Source organism: Pyrgilauda ruficollis, unplaced genomic scaffold (assembly GCF_017590135.1).
Source record: "Pyrgilauda ruficollis isolate IOZ18807 unplaced genomic scaffold, ASM1759013v1 scaffold101, whole genome shotgun sequence".
Taxonomy (NCBI): domain Eukaryota; kingdom Metazoa; phylum Chordata; class Aves; order Passeriformes; family Passeridae; genus Pyrgilauda; species Pyrgilauda ruficollis.
The window spans coordinates 484032-497248 of NW_024508213.1; the positions used below are offsets into that span (position 1 = coordinate 484032).

Consider the following 13217-nt stretch of genomic DNA (forward strand, 5'->3'; position numbering starts at 1 on the left):
TGTTATGAAGCATTGTCTTTGGACTCTCATCCATGTTCCCAAAGCACAGAAATACTTCCACTTCAATACTGCCTTCCCAGGGAACTAGTTCTTACTTTCCACTCATGTTCCCAGTGTAATGAAAATGCATAACTCTAGTTTTGCCCTAAAACTTCAAAATGAATACAGAGGATTGGATGGAAGCTGTTGCACTGCACAGGAAAATGAGCTGGTTGCAACTTGAGGGAGCTGTGCCATGGACATGTTCCATCTCATGAACTGGTCAATTTTTGACTGTTTTATACTTGCCAGTATGAGCTGCTTTAGGATGAGAAACTTGATAGTCTGAGATATCCAAAAGGGAATAATACCAACCACACTACATGAACCTTGCCCTTCCCACCAACTTCCAGTGCATGTTAGAACAGGAAAATAATTCTGTGGAGCATTTTATCTGTTTAGAGGAATAAGCAAACTGTGGCAGAAATAATGAGTCTTTTTTATCAATAGAAAAGTGATACACAAAGAGTTTAAGTTTTAACAACTACATCATGTGCCACACAGAAATGTGTAGCAGAATGCAGTCCAGAACAAATTTTGAGAGTCCTCTAGTCCACTAAAATAAAGCTTTAATTATCTCATTTCTAATTTTTAATTTTCCTATTTAAAGGTGAGATTCTTCACATCAGCATAGGCATTTTCACACTGATAAAAAACCTGATTTAAACTTCAAGAATTTCATGCAATGCTATACAATTTAAAAGGCAGATAATACATTATTATTATGAACTAAAAAATAATTTTTAAAGCCTACTTAGTTAGCCTAATTATTACCAGGCTTTTTCAACAAGATTTAAGAACTATTCATTACATAGATGGATAAATACGCAGATAAACAGAAGTAAGCTTGAGCAGCAACCCTGAGTCATACTCCAAAGCTTCCCCCTGGTGGCCAGAATCCTTCAACCAGTAATGCAAAATTGCTTTTTCTCAAACTCACAGCACGTGCTGCAAAAACAGTATTTTCCAAAGGGGTAATAATTGCAGAGCAGTGGAACCATTGCATTTGGTAATGAAGCAGGATAGATATTTGTACTTCTCCTGCTCACATAATTTCAGAAAGAGTACAGCGAAACACTGTCACGGTAACCTTCCTAGATACAGAGAGCAAAACCCTGAGAAAGCACTTCTTGATCACAACTGTATATATCTGCAATTGCATTACAGCACTACAACACAGTTACAGGATTTCCTTGTACAGCCTAAAAGCCTCAGGACTTGAGAAGAATTCAAAAGTGAAAGCCATTCTATAAATGGGCTCTAAGAAATTAATTAATTTTTACCTTGCATCTGAAATATAAAATGCAGATTCATTAAATTACATTCAGTGTGAATGTTGAGCACTTTCAGCCACTTCTCAAAGTACAGGTGCAGCTTGTTATTTTTGCCAATATTATACATGTTAGTAGAAAAAGTGGAAAGGTACAGATTTGCCATGCTCATAGTCCTAACTCACATATGAAAGTGAACACTGAGGTTAGTGCCTCATGCTGCCTTCTTTTTGCTTCTTAAAATGAGCAAAATCATCAGCCCATTTATCCTTACCACACTAAGTCAGCACCCTCAATGTAAAAAAATCAACAATCTCCAAAATTAATGGGATTCTAATTCAGTAATTCAGTAACTCTTTTCTTCACTTTGCCCTGTTTTTATTTCTTACCTTCTATTTTCTCTTGTAGTATGTCTTCTGACAAGTCTGATGCTAGTGCAGCTAATTTGCTCAAGCCAAGAAGTGTTTTCTTCTTTGTAAAATATCGTGTCTCCATATTTGCTAAAGTCTGCAATGTTCTGTGTGCCTAAAATTAATAAAGATGTTAGAAATCAGTTTTGTAAATTAGGATCAGAAGGTTAACAGACAAGAATTTTATCTGAACATAAGTCTCACAGCTATTTATTGTTTGTAATACTATAACCCTTAGTTTTAAAAGCTGTACAATTTGCACAGTGAAACTCTGCATCACACTCTTCAAGAAGACGTTCCCTCTTTCAACAAAATATTTAAAAAATCTTTACATTGCTAATAAAAAAACCTACCACGTTCTCAAAGGATAAACTGAAACTTCACACACTGTATCTTTGGGATCTAATTTAATACTTTGCAATAAAAGCCAGACAAATATGTTTTGACAGGACACTTTTTCATGTAGATTGTTTTGCCTGTTAATTTAAGAATTTGAAAAACCAGAGTTGTGTATAATTTCTGCAGTAACCAAATACAGAGACAAGAATTTGTTTATCAGACAAAGGAACAGTTTCTGAGCACTTACTCAGAAATAAACTATCTACACAGAATTAAATGTATATTTTAGACTCCTTACCTGCTTTTCAAAGTGCTTTGCCATGACATAGAAAACCTCAGTTGACACAAATAGAGTACTACAATATTCTCAGAGTGGTTTTGATTTGTTTTGGTTGGGGTTGTGGGTGAGATGTTTTTGTTTGTTTAAGAGGGATATGGCATTATGAACCTATAATTTGTAGGAGGATAAATGTTTCCATGGCTTTTATGCTTAACAAATGTGCATATGGATTGAAAGAAGCCATTTTTGATTTGAAATACTTTTAACTGTTAAATGAAATGCATTTTTAAGTCTAGCAGAACAATGGAAAGTCTGAGAAGCAAGAAGAGGGGACGCAACTGAAAAGCCCAGAAGGCAACAAATGATCATGTTTAAAAACAATGTCACATTAATCTATCCACATGCACATCTGCTATTAAAAATACTTTAAACTATGGATGTAAGTGATTAAAATTACCAATAGCTTTTTTACTTTCATGATACCTCCAAATTCCTTAGCTTTAAGATGCTAGTCTTGAAAGAGAAGTTTCAGTTTTTCCCTGGCTGGATAATATTATAATGCTATTGATACTCACTATAAATCCCCAACTCCATCAAAGTCATGACTGTGTAGCCAAACCAAACTTCCTCAGTAAAAAGTACTAGCCAGGAATGAAAAGCAGCCCTAATTTCCATTACATGGTGCAGTGGCTTACATGAGATACCAGACAGTGCCTGAAGGGAGGCTTTTGGTGCTCCTAAAGTGCCAAATTAATTATTTGCCATCTTTCCCCTAACCCAACTGGATAAGCTGTCTTTTGATTGGGAAGAGTCATAACTCGGTAAATTACATACTTGAATATGTACCTGACCTGTTCAACATGCGGCATTTCCATTTGGCCGTATTTAAAAAACCCCACCTTTTGCAAATCCTGGCTATTGATGTCATGTAACCAGCTCAGATGTTCGTGTGCTTGCAAGAAACTGGCCAGCTGTCCATGCTGAGCAATAGGCTGAGATAACAGCTTTCCTCGCTTTCCTTTTTCCAGATACCAGCGGAATAGGAAATCTGAAAAGTTCTATATATAACAGAAATATGAACAAATTTTACAAGTTACATTACACTATCTGGCTTGCCTTCTAAGTGTATTTATAAATAATAATTGTATTTATAAATACTAATTGTATTTATAAAATACAATTAGTAAGAAAATAGTAAGAACCTGCTTGATAAAGCCAGACACACACACACACAACAGAAATTACAGTGTTGATAAAAATCCCCGTAAGAGTCCTGACAGGCATTTAAAGCATTCATGAGCTCTCTGCAACAGATGCTGATCAACACAGAATCCTTCAATTAAAGTGATGGAAGTGCCAAAAGTAAATTATTCACGTTAATACACAAGAACAGGAATCACAATTCTTCTTGTCTCATTTTCAGACCTGTTTCTTTGCCCCCTTCAAAACTCCATGTTCACTATTTCCTTTCATAAACAAGTTTACTTCAGCTGTCACTGTTTTTTAAACATTCCCTCCTACCTAAAAGTTAACCTGTAACCTTCTTTCTCTCAGGCATTGTTTAATAAAACCTCTCTTTTTTAAAAAGAAAAATCATCCTATTTTATCCTCAAAAACTTGAATGTGAAATAACTAATCAGGATTTCTGCTCAAGATTTAATTTAGTCTTTTCAGGACAATATTAGAATCACGCTAAATTTTAATTGCATTAACAATTTAAAAATGAAGTCTGAAGAGGCCACCAGTCTGATAGTCCATTAGACTTATCTATTCAGCTCTACATTTGCCACAGTAACTTCTTTTCAGGAAGTTTTACATTTCCCCTTTAAAATAAAGCATATGAAGAGAGGAAAAATAAAGGTAATTTATCCCCTTTGACAGTCAGGCTGAGTATTTTAAGATGCACTATTTTAAAAGTTTGCTATAATTTCTGTCTATTACTGATACTTCTGGTTTTTGTTATTTAAACAACCTTTATGTACTCTCTTTACTAGGAAATGTGTAGACTGCAAGATTTCTCTTTCCCCAATACTTGTGTAAAGCTAAACAAACTCATCTCACCAATTCTAAAATTAACACCTTTTTGTTCCAGTCCCACACATTTTGAGTAATCTCTACCACCTTTACCTTAAGCTTTCTAATATTTCAGCACACTTAATTCTTACACTAGATTATATCAGACAGTGGAAAAACTGTCCAACAAATATGTAGCACGATAATGCAAAAAATCCCAAAGCAACAGCCCTACCTTCCTACTCTCCTAACTACTTTTATATTAACACATTAATTACTTTTCTGCTTATATATTTAACAATTTCATCTCTTTTGGAAATTATCCTCCATTTTATATTATGTTAGTTTAACAAAACAACAGTGTAATGAAACAGCACCTGAGTGAAGAAATCACAAAATGCTAAGAGTGAGAAAACATGTCTGGGGCACAAAAAGGTACCATGAAAAGGCACTGCCCATACAGGCAGTACCTTCATTTCTGCTGGCTAGCTTTGCCTTCCCAATGTAAAATACTCCATTGAATATTTTACAGTGAATATTGACTTAAATTTTCCACATTACCCCTGTATATATACATAATTACATAAGCATTAAAAAAAACAGGAAAAGAAACATCAGAAAGAAACAGTAAATTTTGCAACATTTCAGATAAAAACTTATTATAAAACACTACCTGAAGGAAACAGAATAGACTTGCCTGATCTGCAAACTGAGTCATGTAGCGTTGTAACCTGGCCTGGTTGTCTGTCTGTTCACAAATTTGCACCAGGATATCAAAGTCGCAGTACTTCTCTGCTAAAGCAGCTGCCAACTGGTACTGTCCCAGGGAAACTAAATAACCAAGAAGAAGAACTTTTATCAAACAAGCTCACCTTTGTCTGAGACCAGAAAAATGAAAACAAGTTCCAAATGTTGCCATCGAGGAGACACTCACATATTCCCAAAGGAACATTCCCCTCCTGCATAAATCTCCCCTGCACACGCACACTCACAGACGTACCATCTCTGTCCCACAGCACAAGAAGGAGAAACGGAATACTAAATGGCATCGTGTCTTCTATTTTCTCTGGAAGTTAGCATCATCTGCTATTTGCACTGGGGGAGGCAATTCTACCCATGACTTAACATCTACCATAACAGCCACTTAAATACACAAAGAAAAAAGCAGCAGCCATAAGCTTTTGAAAAAGAACAGAACAAATAAGGATAATTGGGCTTGCATTGAAGAGAAACTACTTAGAATCTTCCTTTTCGTTCAGTTAAATATGTAAGAGTCAGCAGAAGACTTAGTTCTGTTTGTAAACAAATATGAACCTTAGATTGAACATAACAATATAAAAGGTATTTATAAGCTAACAGAGCCCATGAATGTGGGCAATGATAATTTTACGAAGCTTTTTCTAAGAATGCTCAAAAATTATCATTATATTGTTCTATTTATATAATTTACTTCAGTCAAAAATATTTAAACTGTTCAAAGTTACTAAAATGCATTTACACCAACTTATTTCCATTTTAAAAGGGAGCTTTTCTATAGGTTACTGATTCAGGACTCGACAACATCCAACACATTAAACAATGGGTAGGATTATTAAATAATTTGGCTTCAAAAAGTAACTAATCACTGATAAACACCAAGCTAGCTTTCAGGCATATAGGTTTATCTCAGCTTGCAACAATATAAACATTTACAGTCCATTTACAGGCTACTTTCACCCAGGCAGCACACAATAAAAAACTGCCAGAAAAATGCAACAAGTTAGCAGCAGACAAAAATTCAAGCACCCAGGCGTCTAACAAGAGGTTACACACATGGAACGCAGTCCTGGATGCTAACTTGTAATCTGCTTTTATTTTTTAATTATCTCATTAAATCATAGAGCAGCCATTTGTACTTTGAAAGCAACTGTGTAAAGCAAGCAGAATTCATACACAGATGCCATTTCCTCATCGAATGGACCACTTAAGCTTTGCATTGAAGAACACGGAGAACACTCACGGAGAGGGGACAAAAGCTCAGATCTTTTCTGGACGTATTCCATTTCTACGCTGCTGTACCGCTCCTGATCAGCCAGACGATCCACAGACTTCAGCTGAGCAACGTAGCCATCCAAGAAGCAATCCAGGAGTGCCACCAGCTGCTCAGCCACGACGCTGCGGAGGTTGCTGTCCACCTGGGGATACACCACCTTCAGGATGGTACCGTGCTGACGCATTATTGCCGTGCGGAGGCCACTGGAGGCTTGGGGAAACAACACAGGGAACGTTAAAGCAATAATCCAATCACCACAGCAATCTACGGCAAAGCGTAAGGAAAACATTACTATGGGTAATTAAAAAAAGATACAAGGAAAAAAGCCAATAAATGTTTTTGTTTTGAAAAATCAAAGTAATACCGTCATCACCACCTCCAGCAATAAACAACTACTTCCATCTACTTTTACATATTAAACTGGGCCAAGACATGGTAAGCTAAAAGCCTGAACTATGCAGATCTATGCTGCCAACTACCAACATCAGCTCTTTTTCTAGAAGAAAAGAATTACTTGCACTATTTCTAGGCAAAGTAAGAGAATACACAAAAGGAAAAGGCAATTTCTGTTAACCTGATTTAAATATTTTGATATAGTCATCAAAACACAAGATCAAAAGAGTTTGCATGGGTCCTGCTTTTGTGAGGAGGAATACAGATTGCAAGACTTCTGTCTTAGAAGCACTAAACAAACGTGATTTACATGTAGAGGCTACAAGGAAGCTTAAGCATCAATTGGAAAGTGCTTGCTTCTGAGAACACTTGTTCTGATAGTTTTTCACACTATTAAACCATCAAAACAAAACAATATTTCTGCAAGTAGAGAATCATCAGTCCTTTTAAAACAGCTATGGATCGCATTTTATGATTTATTTTAATGTTATGTACCCCACAGATCTGCCAACCAGAACCAATGCATTAAAAAAATCTATAAAAATTCTAAAACTAGTTTTCTTTCCCAAATTTTTGGTTTTATTGCCAAATTTGCAATGCAAGTTTTAAAAAAGCATCATCAGTACAGGACAAACTAAGAGTTCATTGATTAACCATTTCATTACCCAAATGAAAACTTCATTTTCACTTGCTCTCACTGACAACCCTGTAGCAGCTTTTAACAGAAAGTTTAAAATTGAGACTGAAATTCATGTGTTCTGAAACTTATGAACTTGTAATAGTACTTTCTCACCTGTCCATGGAATATATTCAGGTTCTCTTTCTGGAAGTTCACCTGTTTTATATAAAGAGGCTCTAGACTGACGATACTGACAGGCAACTTGTAGCATATCCTGTTGAAAGGTAAGGATGTCAGTATTTTAAAGTCTACCTCAGTATACACAGACCACAAAAGATGCCGTCTTTTGTAATTCTGAAATGTTCCTTCAATACCCACATTCCTTCTACACCCCTTTCTCAGTTGGACAGAAGGGGACATACTGACTGAGCAAGAAACCTCAGTGCTCAAATTGTGCTCAAACACAAGCTTTTCACTCTTTGCTACACATTCATGACTTTGCAACTTCCAACAAAGCTGCAACTTCTCAAATTATATTTAACAGTGGCTCAGGAAGAAAAGGAATGTCCCTAATTCCACCCAAGGCTATCTTTTCCTTCCTGCTGTATTTGGACATGTAAAAAGCACATTCATTTTTCTTCACAGGTCAGTAACTTGGATGTGCCACACTCAACTTGTTCTGTGCTCTTCAATGTTTATCTTCCCCTCCCACAAACACCTTGGTTAAGGCAGTTCTGTACCTTAATGATGTTGTTCACATTGACAACTATCTGGGCCCACTCAATTGATTCAATAGGCATGTCTTTCAGGATTTGCTCCTCCTCTTCTAATAAGCATTCAAAGATGGAATCTATCTGGGATACCTTGAAGACAGGAAGAAAAGTTACATTGAACACAAACATGTCCACTATCAGCTGATACCTGAAAGCTAAGAGCTGTATAGGAAAATTAAGTACCTTAGTATAAACCACATAGCCAAAAATATTAAAAGGTATCAACTACCCTAATGCATAATGAGATAACAAGCTTATGTTAAAACTACAAAAAATACCTTCTTTCTGGACTTAAATCTGAAAGAAAAAAAATCCTCATTTCTGAGGATAAGACAACTTCATACACTTCCATTAAGCATATTCCTCCATCATCTTCTGGAATATTGAGCAGCAGAATCTTTGTCACATAAAGTATACTGGATAACATATCTGCTTTAAAATAGCAGACTATTATTTCTGTTTCCTTTTATATTTATTTTTCTCCCTTAGCAACTATTGTTCTCTGCAGTAAAAGACTTCCTAAGAATAAATGTTTTGTGCATAGTTCTTCTCAAGAAGGAAGAAAGAAATAAAAACGGAGCACTTGACCGGAACGCAGCATAAACTGAGAACTAACTTAGCTTGACTAATGTTAGAGAGGACAAAAATTATAAGCGACTGAACCAATGTAATTCCATCCAGGACAGCTCATCAAAGCAGCTCTCCTATCAGGAAGGCTTCATAATCTTCAGTTCATTCGTTCATTCCTTAAAAATTATAATTTAGCATGCATCTTATGTGTCAGAGAATTTCAGTTCTCCTTTTCACTACTTATCCATGTTGGGTAGTTGGAAATTGTAACTTTACTTCTGCTACATAAAATTTGTCAGAAATTGAGTTTCAGCTGCAGGCACAAAAAAGTACATACACCAAAGTGAGGGAAATACTACCACATTATCCCTATTTAATAGGGATAGTTGTGTAAAGTTCAATTGATTTTTACAGTTTTCACAGGGGAAAGTTTCAAAGTACATTTCAAAGCACTGTAACATTTACTACGTGCAAGGCTATACAGTAATTCAGGAATTACGGGTTTCTTACCTCCCTGAAGAACACATCAGCAGGGGTAAGGCTTGCTGGAACATCACATTCCCTTTTGTTCAATGCAATCAGTATAGCAGCATTCACCAGTTCAGGCAGCCTGGAGTGGTGATTCTTGAGAACAATAGCTGCTGCCAGTTTCTCTGCGTGCTCACAGAGCAACAGTCGAGTGGCCATCGGCATCCCTCGCACTGGAAAACTGCCCAGACGCTCAAACACACCAACCTTTCATTAAAAAACCAAAACAAAACACCCCATACACTTTAAACAGTGTTCCAGAGGAATCAAGACAAAGTAATAAACTGTGTGTGCTGATACCAAAGAACAGTAGGACTTACCTGATGAAGAAACTCAATGAAGAACGAGTGTGCTTTTGTCTTATCCTCTAGCTGATGAAGAAGAATGAGAGATGTGTTGCTGAAACCAGCTGCTTCTAAAAAAAGTAAAATCTTAGGTCAGAGCACTTGATATCTTAATTTCAGGATGTTTTGTGCCTCTGAGGTAAACTGATCTGTCAATTTTTATAGTGGTACCACACTGGTACTTTTTACAGTATATGCACACACATTTATATACTGCTTACTATGCTATTTTTAATCTATTTCAACTCTATAATGGCTGAAGAAAAGCTTTTAGAAGAAATAAAGTATCTTTAGATCAGTATTATTCTGAAATATTCAATTCATTATGCTGCTAAAATAGCAGCTCACAAGCATATTCTAGTTTTAGTAGGATCCAGACTCATATTTTTATCCTCATGGTGGACTAGCTGTTGCTAAATTTATTATGCCTTAGACCACAGCTACTAGAAGCTACAGTGTTAACAAGCATTCAGATCTAATTGACTCTGCATCCAGATTTTTTTGTATAAACTAAGTGTGCTTGTAATATCAAGACAAAAAACTTGGAAGAGCTATCACTAAGCAAACTTAGCAAAATGATTTACAAGAAGCTATCAATTTGCATTTCTGGCTTTAGTCAGGAATAAGCACAGACAGGCTGCCAAATTAAAAATAAAGTTGATTCAGAAAATAGGGAGGATGTGATGCCTGACAATTTCCAACTAGCTGCTCCACACAAACAACAACAGGAAACATCACCCATCTGTAACTATTTACACGAACTTTCAAATTAAGCCTCTACTCTGTAATTGGCAACTACAGCCTAGAGGTTTGAGGCCAATTTCAAATTAAAACTTTTGTAAGAGACACCAAAGCATGAACAAAGAAGTTTCTTGCTGAAAACATGTCTGCTTTAATCCTTTATGCACAACAAATAGTCATTAACCAATTTCTCTAGTTCTCTTTCAGGCAGATATAAATACCAGTGCCCCAGAGGAATACAAGCTCACTCTACCCAGGATCCAAGGTGATCAGAAGCTGTGCAGTCACACTGACAACAGGGCTAAGAATGAACAAATAAGCTTCTCTTAACACATCTGTTTTTTGGAAAATGATTCAAAACTACACAAGGAATTGTGGAAATACTAAAGTGACGCCATCTGATCCTTGCACAAGGACCCTCCTCAGAAATACGTTTTCCTTGCTGTTTGTGTTTACTGCACGAAGTCAAGAAGTAATCACAGCAGACTGCAAGCTTATCTGGTAAGATCAAAAGATGCATCTTTAAGTCTTTCTGGAAATGTATCTAGTGGTGACAGAGGGCAAGGGACACTTATGCCTTCTTTGCAAAGCTTAAAGTATAATGTTATCTAGAATGTTACAGATACTACTTCAGAAAAAACAACAAACAAACCAAAAAAAAAAACCAAACAACAAAACAAAGCAACCAAACAAACAAAACCACAAACCAAAAAGCTCAAAAACTAACACGTTTTATCTACCTTCAGATACAGATTCAGCCCATCTTGGATCAGAGGCAGGGTAATCATCCATTAAGTCCACACTGATCTGAGTCACTGCTCTGTCCAGTTCAGCATCAGACTCCAGATCTGCATTACTTGGAAAGAGCTCAATTACCATGCTTTGTGCATTGACTACATCTTTCCTGAAATAAATGAAACAAAGTATGCAAAATAAAATCAACCAACAGGATCATAGAAAAAAATCCCCCTCAGTTAACAGGATTTTCTGATACACCTTTTGTGAAGTTCTTTAGATTACATACATCAAGAATTTTTTGAACTCTCTCTAAACTAACTGTAGATAAAAGGTACTCCAATTCTTTAAAAGCAAGAAGGCTGCACAACTTATAAATCAAAAAAGCACAGACCAGGAGTCAAGGCACACTTTTTTTTTACTACCTCTATTATTTATTTAAGAGAAAAGACTCATCACACAGAGTTAAGCCTGGATGTATCTTAGTAGTTAAGTCACTGAATTTCTATTGCTTGCTTTAAAATTTTCTAATTTTCTCAATCACTCCCACTAACGGCAATAGAGGGGGAGTTCATAAAAGCTCTCAGGAAAATGCTTCAGCAAATACAATGCATTATTTTTATTTCCTATAATTTCAAAGAATCCTCTCTTATTCATATGAGTAAGTAAAAGAGCAAGAAGCAACCAAACAGAGACCTCCAAGGTATGAAGTTGTACTTCTATGTAAGAATTATGCAACATACACAAAACCCAGGAGTTTGATTTTGTGACTAAAAAATTATAGTATTCTGACTGAGAAGGGATATTGTCAGTCCAACACCGGAATTATTTATATTTTTCATGAAACTTTCAGTTCGAACACTTAAATGACCAAGATGTCTACGAATTTAAAAAAAAAACCAACCCAGCAGCGCATCCAGAAATTGAAGAAAGGTAAACTAAAGCAAAGGATACTTTTAAAAAACCGGAATAAACTGAATCTTCTTTTAAAAAAGAAAGTCCCATCTTTACTACCCAGCAGGATGTGTTTCTAAGGAAATTACATGGGACTCTATTAGCTCCTTCCAATCATGAAGTACCCTCAGAAAGGTCAACTTGATCTTTCCATAGGACTTCCTATCCCCTCTAAAGATCATTAGGTCTACAAAGCTGCCAGAGCTCACTGTACAGCTGGTACACTTTACACTTCCAGTGGCCGCACCACCTTCCCATTATTTGGTCTGTATCAACTCACTGGCCATTGGACAGGCCACTGCTACATCTGTTCTGTGGAATACTGCTCCATTCATTTTACCAGGCTATTTATTTCTGGAAAAAAAATCAGAATAACTACTACATACATAAAATTATTATTTTCTTCTAGTTTCATAAATATAACCCAGATTTTCATTGAAATAACTTCCAACTTTTATACTGTTTCATACTGTTTTCCTTACTACCTCCCACTTCCTTCAATTTCCACCCCCCCGGACAGATCCTCAATAAACTGTTTGTTAACTGTGCTCTCAGACCACAGCTATTCCAGCCATGTTCAGCAGCACTTCTGTTTAATGACACTTCTGAACACATACAGAATTTGTCTAAATTCTGTGCCTGTTTAAAGATCTTGTATTGGTATCCTTTATTCTCTGTGCCTAATCCCCTTCATTATCTTTTACCTCACATTAAGTTCTATGGCAAAAGCACTCCTACCTTCTTGTTACCTTGAACCTGTTCTTTCCAAGTTGTAAGACTCTTTAATTAATCCTAAGAGGGTGTGTGGGTTGTTTGCTTTGTTTTTTAAATACATAAGTATTGACAACAGTCCCCTCTAAATATAATCAATCTAAGCCTACAGATCTGTTTATCTTCTTCTTCTTTCTCCTCTCCCTCCTTTGTTTACATCACTCATCTCAACATCAAACCTTTCAGGAGCATCACATGCCTCCCCACACTCCAACTGTTTTAATCAGGATAGTTTGACAAACAGGGTATTTTTTTTACAGTCATTCTTCCACATCAACCAATCTGAAAGAAAAAATCATCCTGCCCAAAGTCTGCCATACCAGTTAATCTTCATGGCCACAAGTATATTCAAAAATATTACTGAAAATAGCTAGGCAAATAAAAATGAGGACAAAAAAGTTTTTT

The 13217-nt window shown here is 36.1% G+C and overlaps 1 protein-coding gene across 1 annotated transcript in view; it reads right to left on the bottom strand.

The window, feature by feature from the left end:
• NUP133 (nucleoporin 133) overlaps nt 1-13217 on the bottom strand; it is a 30660-nt gene that overhangs the window by 7062 nt on the left and 10381 nt on the right. Inside the window, exons 13-21 of the mRNA XM_041468917.1 lie at nt 11093-11256; nt 9588-9682; nt 9250-9474; nt 8137-8259; nt 7571-7670; nt 6352-6594; nt 5050-5183; nt 3239-3397; nt 1700-1835 (exon numbers count right to left, since the gene is read on the bottom strand). Coding sequence (XP_041324851.1) covers nt 1700-1835; nt 3239-3397; nt 5050-5183; nt 6352-6594; nt 7571-7670; nt 8137-8259; nt 9250-9474; nt 9588-9682; nt 11093-11256 — 1379 coding nt within the window. The remainder of the gene's footprint in view (nt 1-1699; nt 1836-3238; nt 3398-5049; nt 5184-6351; nt 6595-7570; nt 7671-8136; nt 8260-9249; nt 9475-9587; nt 9683-11092; nt 11257-13217) is intronic.